This window comes from Hirundo rustica, chromosome 17 (assembly GCF_015227805.2).
Source record: "Hirundo rustica isolate bHirRus1 chromosome 17, bHirRus1.pri.v3, whole genome shotgun sequence".
Classification (NCBI taxonomy): domain Eukaryota; kingdom Metazoa; phylum Chordata; class Aves; order Passeriformes; family Hirundinidae; genus Hirundo; species Hirundo rustica.
This window is the reverse complement of record NC_053466.1, coordinates 5548116-5560996: the sequence shown is the minus strand read 5'-3', so window position 1 is coordinate 5560996 and position 12881 is coordinate 5548116. Positions and strand designations below refer to the sequence as shown.

Here is a 12881-nt window from a genome sequence, read left to right as displayed (position 1 = left end):
ACCCTGACAGATTCTTCTTCATGAGACCTCATGGCTTGGCACACATACATCAGATATTGGGAGGTGTGTGCCAAGTTAAACACATGCCTACTCAAAGCCTATGTGTTTGCCATCCAAACAGCCACTCAGGCATTCCGGGCCACAGGCTCCTAGCAAAAAACCAAAACCCAACAAAAAGCCCTCAAGGGGGTTTCCTCAAGGAAATAGAGCATTGCTTCCTATAGCTGAACTCGGTCACTTCTGCAAGTTAAACATGTTTTGGTCATGTAGTATCTTTGTACAGAAATTATTTCCACAGCACAGGCCATCCCTGCATCCCTATCTTTTATGTTTTATTGTTCAGCATAGGAACTGCCAATTTTATTCACTTCATTGTTGCACTGGCCTTTGCAACAGAGGCCTAAAGCTTACATTCAAAGGTCTGGTTGGCACTGACCTTCAGGCAGAAAAGATGATTAAGGCATCAGAGGAGAAAAGAATATTTAACTCTAATGACTTATGCAAGTGAGGTTCAGCAAATAACAGAAGAGCTCAGCTCAGCCAAGCAGGGAAGCAGTCAAAGGTAACAACGGCTCTTCAAAGCACTTTGAAGAAGTTAGTGGTTCAAATTCCCCAGTCCACCTGCACAAGACTGAACAGCAAAGAAGAGCCCAAAATCCCCACTTCAAGGCAGCCTAAAGTCAGATTTTACATTGAAACCATTTTGGTATTTGAATGACTTAAAATAGAGATCAGAGACAACGCTTTATTGAGGAGAGGAACACTTCACTGCTCTTCCATTATACTGGCAGAGAATTAGCACCTTCTATCAAATTTCTACTTTTACATTACCTGTGCTAATGACTCTGTACCTAATACAAGGGAGATTAATAACACCTAGAAGAAGAATGCTTCTGTCTGAAGTAAAACTATTTCTGTCATTCATCCCATTAGATACTACAAAGTACTTATTCTATTTAACAGGATAAAAAAATAAAAGTCCATCTCTCTGCAATTAACTGTTGAAACAGTGTTCTAATGATAAAAGAATGGGAAAATATGCCTTTTAATTAAAGGCTTTAGGAAGTCTTTCCACGCAGGCTATCAAAGAAGGTTAAAGGATGACTGGAGCAGGATCTTTTATCACAAAGAGAGCAATCACTGAGACATTGAATTCCTCAGTCTGGGAGAGATGTAGCAAGATCCAACAACAGGAAAGAGAAGCCAAAGCAGTGTAGACTTAAAATATATACTTTAGTGTAAGTAACTGACCACTTTAACAGTTTAATCAGGGTCACAGTGATCTCCTCCAGCCTTTGGCAGCATTAAACAAGGAGGATTCCACAGAGGGATGGTCTTGGTGGGGGGCTGGACACACTTTTTAGCTTCTGCATCTATTCTACACTAGATTTAGTGCCCTTGATGGGCTGTGCTGTTGTAACACGCTGCCCTGGCTCCTGTACAGCAGCAGGGATGGAGGTACCCCGAGGATGGCTGTTCTGGGGGATCGGTCAGGGGCTTGGCACAGAGAGCCAACTCTGCCCACAGCCAGCACAGCTGCTGCCCCTCCCCATGCCCGGGGAACACACACAGAGGCTTGAGAACTTGCCTGTAAAATGGAGAGCTCTGTCCTGCCTCTATCAAGCTGCTTTTGATCTCCACAGTCCTCCCACAGAGCCTGCAGAGCAATCCCTAGGACCCTCCTTATAGATTTAATACTAGAGAGGAGGGAAGAAAAAAATCTCCCCCTGCTATTTACCCTGCCAGCTGCTACAGAACAATTGACCCATGTACAGACTGCCCTTCCTGTTATGGAAGGGTGCTTTTAAAAAAAGATAAGTGAATTCTCTACTGTATCCACACATGCCTGCTGCAAGACTTGCATCACCATTCACTTTTCCTGGAATTAGCATTTTTGTTAGAGTCATTCCAGTTCTCTCACAAGGTCCCCTCCAGTCTATTTTGGTTCTGTGATTATTGATTTAAACCTGGCTAGAATTGAGACACTTCTATTTTTGACTATTTGCTTCAGACAGCTTTTCATTAATCAGGAGGGAGGACAAGCTGGCAGACTTTGCCTTTATCATCTAAAACTCAAACTCAGCTGCATGAAACCTGCCTTTAGATACAGCCTCTATTAATCACTGTTCTTATTTAAATCCCTTTGAACTCCCCAAATTCACACTGTCATGCTGTGAGCTCCAACTCAGAAGGTCCTGACACTCCAAACAGACTTTGATGCATGTAGAACCATGAGGTTTGGCTCTGACAAACCCTCTCTGACCTCCACATCCCTGTTGGGGCATTTTTCAGTGTCACCCATGTAGGCCAGCTTGAAAGAAAGCCTGCTTCCATCTCCTCCACACACCCAGGCACTCCCAGCTCAAAATTAAAAAGGGTGCAAACACTTGGCTCATCATGTTTTCAGTTGAGTCTGAATGTGGGGAATGTTAACATGAATTGCAGGCCCCCACCCAAATCCAGAAATTGCTGGATTGTAATTGTAATGTAAATAAGTCTGTTTTCATAATTGTCCTCTCCGACTCGCTCCAGCAACAAAACAGTCATCCTGCACATTGTGTAACCAATGCCAACTGGTTTCAAAATGGGAGAGCTGGGAGCCATAAAGGCAAGCCTGTGCTCCAGCTGTGTGGATTCTGATACTGGATCCTATACTTGCAAAAATAACTTCTGACACATCATCCTACCAGGGGCTCAGCTGTCCTAAAAATATCCAACCCTCGAGTTTTATAGAAAAGCTTTATTTGGAATTTGAGTTCTACATACGCTGGAGAGATGCACTTTTCTGATTATCTGGATTCAATTAAAGCCACCCATCAGAAAGTTCTTTAATTGCAATCTCTGACAAGGCAATAAAGTTTGAGTGCAAACTCTGAAAGGACTTGTCCAAATAAGCTCCTTTCAGAGTTTAAAAGTCTGCAGCATTAAAATCTTTGATATGCAGAAATTGTGGGGATTTTTTGCTAGTTTTCACCTGAGTATTTTATGTACATAAAGATTAAAAAGATGGCAAAAGTCAAGCTAAGCCTGACAGGTATTTCAGACACTGAACCACCTGTGCACTTCTGAACCATAACCGTTCACCTCTCATGCTCTCAGCTCAGAGTCGAGGAGGCAGCAGCTTCTCATTCATTAAAGGCAGGAGCAGAAAAACCTCCAAAATATTCTGCACGGGTACCAATTACAATGTGTTTACTGAGAGAAGACTTGCACAAGCATCTAATTATGCCTCCTGATGTGTTATTACTGTAACACACGGCCCCATAACATATGCTGATCAGACCTGGCTACAGACAGACAGTCTGACTAGACACAGCATTTTAAAGACTTTATTAATAAATTTTTACACATCTAAAGTACATGCTTAGTCACAGGTACAAAACCCACAATATAAAATAAATTATAAACAAACAAACAAACAAAAAAATAAAGTACATCATCTTAGTTAAACCTGAACTCAGTCTCCAGGGAGGGAGATGAGAGGAGGGACATGAAAACAACCATCCCTCAAAACAGCAGGGAAGAAGAGGTGCTTGTCAGAAATGTCTTATTGAAAGAGTTTTGAAAGAAATGTTGATTTTGCTGAAGCATCTCAAAAACATGCAAATGTAATTCAACAAGGGGGATCCCCTTGCCTTAGCAGCTTCAAAATTATCCACCTGGAGATTAATCTACATTTGAGGACTCACCAGTTTTCCAGAATTCCAAAGTTACATGATATTAAAAAAAACCCTCAGATGTGAATGACTTAGTGGTAGCGAATTATCAGCTCTCAAGGAGAGCAAGAACACGAAGCACTGCTGGCATCAGGGCTCTAATTCAGTCTGAGCATGACCATCATGGTTCAGATACAGCCCTTCTTCTCTTTGGTACTTCCTACACTCGTGATGCTGAGCCACACGTTGAGATGAAGAAGCACAGCAAGGTTTTGGACTCACCCTAGCTCTGCACACAGAGTCAGGGGAGCCAGCCCCTGAGAACTGCAGCCTTGCCAAGGCACACTTCAGCTACAGCTGTGCAAGGGTCAAAGCCGCTGCCATGCTGGACAGCATCCCATAAATCTCAGGTGAGCTTTTCTTATGGACATCACCATAACCCCACCTTTGCTGACACACTGGCTCTTCTCTCTCCTACCACAAATCAAAAAGACCACAGGCAGCTTTTCTCCTCCAGGCTCTTCAGCACACTTCCCAGAGGCTCTCATCCATCACTGGCATCTGGCAGCAGCAGAGACCTCACAGCAGACTACAAGAACTCTCTCCTCCACCAGCAGGTTTCTGTGCACCACAACTTGAACATCTCCACCAACGGGTTGATATTTCTCCCATGTCTTCAAAACCAGTAGCAGTCTCTCCTGCCTGGAGAGGACTCCAGGCTGCGGACGTATGTCTTGAGGTGAGGATCAGCAGGGCGACAGAGAGGTCTGGAGTTTGCATAGGCCTTACCTGCCTGTAAAGGTGTTTTTTTCCTTGGTCCTTGACCCCACACCATCAGCCTTGGTGCAGCTGGGGGTAAAGGCTGAGCTACAGTCTCCTGCTCATAATGGCACCTCTGGTTCCTGCACAGCAGCTGTGCACAAGTTGGAAACTGGGGCCAAGTCAGGAGAACCCTCTCCCGTTTTTCTGAGGTCCTCTGCTCCCCTGGCCAGTGAAGCAGCGGAACAGCTGGAGGTAGGAGACGAGCTGGTGGACATGCAAGAACATCCTGAGGAGGAGATCTTCTGCCCACAGGGGGATCTGACTCCGAAGGGCTTTTCCCACACAGCCGCGGGACAGCAGGTGCCAGGAGCTGGGGGGGCTTAGGGGCAGCCCTGTAGGGCCAGAGCCCTTTCCTGCCCCATGTTCCAGGGCTGGCCCCACATCCCCCTGGCACAGGTGGGTTCAGGGCCCTGGCTGCTTTGAAAGCGCCCCTAAACCAGAAGCGTCTTTTCTTGCCCACGGGACGATCACCTGAGTGCACAGGTAAAATCTCATCAGGGACAACTCAGAAGTCCTGCTCTGGCAGCAGGAAAGCAAGAGAGTGCCAGGAGTGATGCGGATATCAGACAAGGCGTGCCTGCCCATGGCACACATCCAAGAAGGAAACTGGGTTTGTGCTGGACAGGTTTCCTCCAAGACCTTGCACTGGACACTTTAAATTAGTCACTGATGAAGATTCTTGGTGCTATATTTACTCAGGAGATTAAATGTCCAGGAGAATCCCTCCAGAGAAGACAACCATAGACAATTCCACTAACCCAAGTCTCCTGGCCAGAGGACTATGATGCCCCATGCAGTAGAAGCAATTCTGAACTGTTTTCCACCAAAAACACACCTCTGAACCACAATGCGTGTGGCTGCAACTGTTCCAAAGTTTTGAATCCAAAGGAGGAAGAGAGAGCTCGCAATGGAAATCTGTTTTTGTTTTGGCCAGGCCCCAAAGAGTACCAAATGGAACCCTTCTAAAACAAGACGTATCGAGAACTTCGATGTAAATGATGAAACAAGATTTGGTAACCAGGAAATTTGGCTTTTGCACAGCCAGCCTGGCAGGCAGGGCCAAGAGTGCCACTTTCCACCATTCACTGGCCTGAATGGTCCTGCAGGTGAGGATGAAAAGCTAGACCATGATGCATAACCCTGTGTTCCTACAAGCATTCCACTGGCCAAGCACTTCACACAAAGCAGCTGAAAACATTTCAAAGCTACATTTGCTTCTACTTTAGGTTTCTAAATATCCCCCAATCATCCCTTTGAAGATAACTCAGTAAAATCAAATACATTTTGATGGCAAAATCTGGACATGACACAGTAATAAACACTGAATCCCTGCCTAAATAACTAAGGAAACATAAAGCAGTATTTTTCTTTCCTTTTGAACTAACAGCAAAGGAAGTCAGGGCATGGTTCAAAAAGAATTGTAATCAAAAATGTAATACTTACATTTTTTCATAGAGGCACTTGCATCCAAGAATGGGTGATGGAAAAATTCATCTGAAAAAAATCAAGAACAATGACTCAGTGAAAGAAAATGACTGTAAGAAGTTTACAAAGCTGATAAAGCACAGGAAGTTACAGTGTTACTGTGATTTTTTCCATGCAACAATGGAAGCTTACTGACTATGGTTGCATATAGAAGTGGTCAAGAATACAGGCTGCAGACTGGATGCAGGACCTGCTCATGAAAAAAGGATGGGAAATTAATCAGATCCCTGGCTGATCAGGATGGTGAATCACCCTAAATGTAGGAATCCAGGGAAACTGTATTTATGACACTGCACTGCCACTCACTCCATGGAATAGGAATGATGGACAAAAAGACTTCCACTGAGTGATCTTCCAGGACACACAGACTCAAACCCATCATGCAATCATGCACTGAGAGCAGAAATGCATTTTTAATGGGCCACCCCAGAACCACAGCCCAGAACTCCTTCCCTTTCACATCAAACACAACTGCTGCTTCCTCCTCTCATTATGGGAATTCATTCTACAGATCCAGGCCAAGAAAAACTTCTGTCCTGGCTTGCTGAACATTCTCTACATGTTTGCCTACAAGTAAAAAGCCAATGTCCTGGCTTGCTGAACATTCTCTACAAGTAGCCACTTCTCCCAGCTCCTTCATCTCTGATTCACTGCAGCTCTGTGCCAGAGCCCTCCCCTATCACAATCAGCAACTCAGTCTTTTGGGAGTGTGAGCCATGGATCAACACTGATTACTGAGCTTCAGCTTCTTTCCCAGAATGGATTTCCTGTTGCAACACCCCAAGGTTTACAAACTTCTTCTGTAAACAGCTCCTCTTTGGTGACCGAGCTTTCCAGAAAGTAGTCACTGGGTTTTTTATTTGTCTGCTTTTTAACCTTAAAACAATCCCTGTCTCTCCAGCCTCTCCTTGCCACTGCCGTGCCAGGGTCCTGCAGCCAGAGTGCAGTGGTCTGGAGCTTAGCCCAAGACAAGGAATGGGAATCTTTGGCAGGGAAAGCTGGCATCTCACAGATTAGATCTGCTGTGGATGGAGAACATCCCCATCCTGTGGGAGCTGCTCAGCTTCTGGGGTTTCCTGCTTTTTTTTTCAGCCTGCTGCACGAGAAGAGGGTACCATCCCTCAGCCGAGCTGACTCAACTGAGGGGGTGGAAATGATGATTTCTTTCACTTTTCTCCCTCCCTGCTCCAAACTGCTTATTAGCTGTGCTTGCAAAGCAAAATTTAAACAACCCAGCTTGGAATCATCAGCAGGAAACTTGCAACTTGAAACCCTCCTGGTTTTCCTCTAGATAATCTGGAGATTGCAGAGAGCATCAGTTCCTGGCAGAACAGCAGCTGGGACACACAACAAGTATATGAAGTTTCAAACTGATGAGATGCTGTTGTGTGATTCAGCTGAGCTCTGGGGGAGCTCTGTGGAGGTCACTGTGACACCTCCAGGCAGAGGGTCTCAGGGAACAAGGAGCAGCAGGAAACCCTCTCCCCTCTGGAGACATGCCAATTTATTGATAAATACATGATTAAGGACAGGAAAAATCTCAATACTGCAAGATGTCCTGCAACTGTTGTCCAGAGTGATATCAAAATCTATCTCAAATTTCCATGTGTTGGACATGCACTCTACTCTCAAGAGTTACAAAACCAGCTTAAATGGGCAAAAAAGGTTTGCCAGACAATTTCTGACAGGGGGAAAATCAAGAACTTCAAAGATACCTTCTTCTGAAATGCACAGCAGCGTGATAGGAACGGCAGAGATCCACAGCCCAGATAATAAACCTGCAGGGAATAACCCTGCCAGGTGATTCTACCCAAGCCAGTCTCTCAGGAGCTTCACCAACTCCCGTTTCAAAAGGCTCATTCTCTCACTTCTACACTCCAGTAACCAGTCCTTTGCATTCATCACTGGATAATTATGATCACCCTCAGGTAATCCACAGTTGCTTACCCAGCTGACCATCCCCAGAAAGGCTTTCCTGGTATCTCTAATCCAAAAGAATAACAGAGGGAGCAAAACAATTCCTCTTCATCACCTAGCATGTGCTGCCCAGCAGGAAAACAACCCATCTGAGCAGATAAGCAAGTAAAAACCCCACAGAAAACCAACCCTCAACCCCCCAAAATATCGAACTGTTTCACCCCAAGTCTGAATAAAAAGCAGCATCCTGAACACACACAGGATGTGTTTGTTTTTAGATGACCTGATCCTTCCAGGGATTCAAGGAAAGGCTTTGCCTCTGTCTGCCTTCCTCTAGGGCATGGCTTTCCTAGGAGGAAAGGTCTTCAGACCTTTGAGCTCAGCTAAAACACATCTGTAAGATGCTGCCAAGTCAAAACCACTGGGCTCAGAGTGATTGATCTCAGTTTAGAAGGAATTAAGACAAAAGAGGAAATCCTCATGTCAGGCAAGTCAGCAGACTGAGACAAAGGCTTGGAGACTGCCAGCTCAAGGCCTGAGAAGGACCAAGGCTTCATTCCACAGAAACTGGAGAAGGAGGGAAAGGTCTGCAAGTAACTGCATCTTCTGGCTCAGATTATCACAGCAAACCCTGAGAAACAGCGGGTAGTGACTGGATTGTTCATAAATGAGTGCAGCTTGCAGCTCTGGGAAGGAACTGTGACAGGAAAGGACACAAGACACATTTTACCTAGCAGCACACTTAACCACAGCTCAGAGAGCTGATAAAAGCAGAAGCCAGGACAGGGAATGCAAGCAACAAACATATGCTGAGGGTGTGCCAAGTCTCCTTGGTTTACAAAATTGTACTGAAATCAGCACTGACCTTTCCAGCACATAAACTAAAACCCCCAAGATTATGCAACCCTCCAGGCACAGGTGAAATCCAGCTGTCTGGATGCTTCTCCTAGCACCAGCCAAAAGCAGAGAGGCTTGTGCAGTGCCAAAAGACACAGAGACAGGCAGCAGAACTCAAATTGGAAGGAAGCCTCACCAAAGTCCATGCGGTCCTTATGATTACGCTGCAGAAGGCCCAGCAGGAGCTGCCTCAGGTGGCTTGATGTCTCCCTGGGGATGCTAGGATTGAAAACAAAAGCAAAGTAAGAGAGGCTTGCAGTCTATTTCAACTGCTTTTACATATTCAGGAAGGCAACAGGCAAATGCAAAGTCAGTCCATGCCTGCTGGGGCAGGAACACCAGGAGCTCACTGGAGGGAGGCTGAGCAGAAATGTCTGCATTTTGCATCTCTGGCTTTCACTCCCCACTGCCATTGTTCAGGCTACAACTAATTTTGCTTTAGTGGCCTCTCCCATGAGCACCTGCAGATCCTTCCCTTCACAGTGTCATCCCTCTGGTGCTCAGCTAAGCCCATTCCACTTGTAGTATTTCACACATAATAAATAAAATCACTCCTAATTGCTCTAATGGGAATAAGATCACTAGAACAAAGCCGTTTCCAAGGGGAAGCTTCCAATTAAGACACTGGTGGTGAAATGTATCACCAATTACTACCATTTTATTAAAGCATTCATATTTCAGTGCAGCTTATGTAAGACTAGCAAGTAACCTTTTTCTATCTGCTCCCCTGATATACAGCAGATATTAATCAAAGGCCACTAAGATGTGAGCAACTGCCACATCAGCAAGCTAAAATTTGTGCAGTTATTACCTCACTTTCCAGCACAGTTAGGAAGAAAATATTCTTTTCAACAGCTTTTGAAACACAAAAGAGCTGGTAAATCACAGAGCTCTCCCTCACCCCACAAACAGATGGGGGAGAGGCCAGGGCAGCTCTTCATAACCCCTGTAGATTGAAAAATGCAGGGAATAAATGAATGGATTAAGGCACGGAAAGCAGAGTTCAGCTCTTGCATAAGTGGATTCAGCTCTGCTGACTTCCCTCCATCCCCAGAAGTGCTGCTGGGGGCTTTGGGCTGGGGCAGAGCTCTCCTAGTGAAGCGTGGGTGGTTGCAGCTCCTCTCGGTATTAATTCTGTTCATCATGGCTGTTCCCAGCATGGCCCCCACGCTCTGCCAGGCCTTCCCCATGCTGGGTCAGCTGAGGTAATGACATGTGTGCCCAGCACAGTAATTTTAGCTCTCAGTGGCTCTGCACGTGGCTCTGGCATCAGTCACTGCCCTGAGGGCAAGCCCGACCAACGCTGGGTGAAAAAACCCTTCCTCTACCATCTCACCAACACAGGGGTCAAACAGAAGTTAGCCCAAAAATACTGGGGGAATAAAAGGGTGCTAGCTAGAACTACCAGAGTCCTGTTCAGAGAAACAGGAGATGGGAGGCAACCTATGTGTTTACACGCTCCAGTACTACCCAGTTACTTTTCTGTGAAGCCCTAGACCTTCCTGAGGCAGGAATTTGGACCTGGTGATTCCAAGAACAGAGAATGATGGCAAGCATCCCTCACCCTTGTTTGTACTGGAGGAGTTGCTTTCCCATCCCTGATGCTAGAATGGTTTTGTGAACCTTCTGAGGTTGACACAGGAGGAGGACACCAGGACTCAGGAAGGGATGCAGTTAGACTGAGACTCAGGTTGAGCCTCCCACCAAAAGGGGTGTCCCTTGGAAGCCCACTGTGTAATGGAATAACCCAAGGATACCACAGCGAGCAGCCTCCTGAAAAATGCATTACTGCCGCAGTCCTGCAGCCCTGCAGTGTTATCATCATCATTTATTTATCTGTGACACATAAAGCTCTCATTCAAAATGACTCCATTTCCTAGCTATGACTTTAGCCTTGGTATGGTTTTAAAGCCAAGAAACATCAACTCATGGACCTCAGGTGGCACAAGAGGGTGCAGATTAACAGCCTGTTCGTCTCCTCTTGCCTCCCATGTCCAAAGCATCGAGCTTTGCAACCCTTCATTATTATTTTTCAGGGCCATCTTATTAAACATAAGCAACAAATCTGCCTCCTTGCCCCCATGACCTGGGATGTACTTTGCCATGCAAAGCAGCACAATGAATGTTAATGATTTAGATCAGCACTATTAAAATTGTGAGGCCTTTGGGCTTCTCCTGCCATGGGCTCTCCAGAACGCTCAGAACAGCATCTCCTCACCTGTAAGGAGCAGCACTGCAGCCAGGGATTGCTTCCCCACTCCATTCCCAAGCCAAAACTGGCCATGGCAAGGAAGTGTGTGCCAGCCTGCATAGCCCCAAGGAAAATGACACCAAATCCTGGCACTGCTGCTGTCTGAGAAGGAGCTCTCTGGAGTAGTTTTGTGTTTCATCCTGTGCTGGCACAGCGCTCAAGCAGTTTATTCATGTTTACTCAGGAATAGCACAGATTGCAGTCCATGTTAAAGAGACAAACTGATTTTGGAAAGAGGGAATTGCCCTTTGCACAAAGGCCAGTTCAGCTCTGACTTCCACAGTGAGAAAAACAATCAGCTGTGATCTGAATTTCGGAAGAATTTGATAGTTCAAAAGTGCAGGTAAGTGAAAATGGCAAATGCAGACTGTGTGAAGGACTTAGAGGAGAACTAATCCCTACAAGAATAGACATGCTCTCCTCTTACAGCTGAGTTTCATTTCTCTCCTCACCTGCACCATGAGCCAAACAACAGCAGGGCAGTGGGATCGACACAAGAAAACTTATTAGTTTTATGGATTAATTTCTCATTTAGTAAGAGGGGCTCACTCAAAGGTGAGCTTCCATGTTTTGGGCAGTGTAGGAAAAACAGAAGCTCTACTTTCTGCTCACACAGACTGGCTCCAACTGTGCAGTCACATTTTTGCTTTAAATTGCTTCTTTTCAGTTATTTTACTCCTTCACACCCTCTGGTTCAATCCAGGTGCCCCAGAGGTAATCCTGGTAGAAATTCGTGCTTTCTCCCCAAATCAAAAAAGGAAGTACTTAAAGAGAAATTAACTGCATATCACAAGTCATTGATAAGAGCTCCAACTATTTGACAATCCCTTCTAGTTATCTCTTGGAGCTGTCTGAACTGATAAGGGAGAAGAAAAATCCATATACAGTAACCCAACAAACTTCCTACATATATGGCTGCGTTAGCAGCTCTGCCAAGGGGGAGCTAACTTCCTGGTTGAAAGGGGCCATCTAGATTTTAGATATATAATCTGGAACTTCAGTCCTGTCTCTGTACCAGGCTGAGATTTTCAGAGCCAGCACGAGCATCTGCTTTCAGAGCTCAGAAACGAAAAGGAAAGACCACAGCAACAAAACCAAAATACCCTGACAAATCACAGCACGGAGCAGAGAGGTAACATACACCCCGCTGGGACGAGAGCAGTTCTCTTCCCCCTGGAAAGTGCAGCAGTGTCCATTTCCAGGGAGGTTATAGTATTTCCCCCAATAGCAGGATGGACACAAGCAGTTGCTGCCCTGACACGTGAGAAATGGGAATGTGATCTGCAGTCAGGTATGGCAGGTTACAGGAGAGGCTGCAGTTTGGCTGCTCACACCGTCCCAGAACTGCCTCGAGCTCTTCCCGAGGCCTCAGGGGAGCCACGTGTGGAACAGGACGTCTAGCTGGCTCTTGGAATCACTGACACTCCTGAAGTTTTGCAATGCAGGAGAACAGTGTCTGCAGAGAGACAGAACATCCCAACCCTGGCTATCTGCTGCCGCTGGACTTTCTCTGGGCCACGTCAGTGCTGGTTTAAGGAACGGGGAAAGGCAGGAGGCCAAATATTTTAGTCACCTCCCCAAGTGACAAGCCAGGAGCATGCAAGGGCAGGTGTAAACACAGAGTAAACAAGTGTCTACAAACATTGACACTGGAAAAAAGCTTACTTGGGCATCAGCATCTTGTTTTTCTCATAGAAGAGGCGGAGATCCTGGGGGCTGCTGGCCTGTAGGGGAGAAAGAAACCAGTACATGAAGCAGTTGACCATGAAGGAAAGGGATTAGCATTTCTATTTCAACTGCAGCTCTGAAGAGCAGAGGCACTTTTTAGTTGCTGGACCAGCACAGACAATGAG

At 45.9% G+C, this 12881-nt stretch overlaps 1 protein-coding gene across 6 annotated transcripts in view; it reads right to left on the bottom strand.

The window, feature by feature from the left end:
- ULK1 (unc-51 like autophagy activating kinase 1) overlaps nt 1-12881 on the bottom strand; it is a 76889-nt gene that overhangs the window by 28739 nt on the left and 35269 nt on the right. For all 6 annotated transcript variants that reach the window (XM_040080561.2, XM_040080566.2, XM_040080563.2 and 3 more), the window contains exons 10-12: nt 12694-12752; nt 8914-8996; nt 5922-5972 (exon numbers count right to left, since the gene is read on the bottom strand). In XM_040080561.2, coding sequence (XP_039936495.1) covers nt 5922-5972; nt 8914-8996; nt 12694-12752 — 193 coding nt within the window. The remainder of the gene's footprint in view (nt 1-5921; nt 5973-8913; nt 8997-12693; nt 12753-12881) is intronic.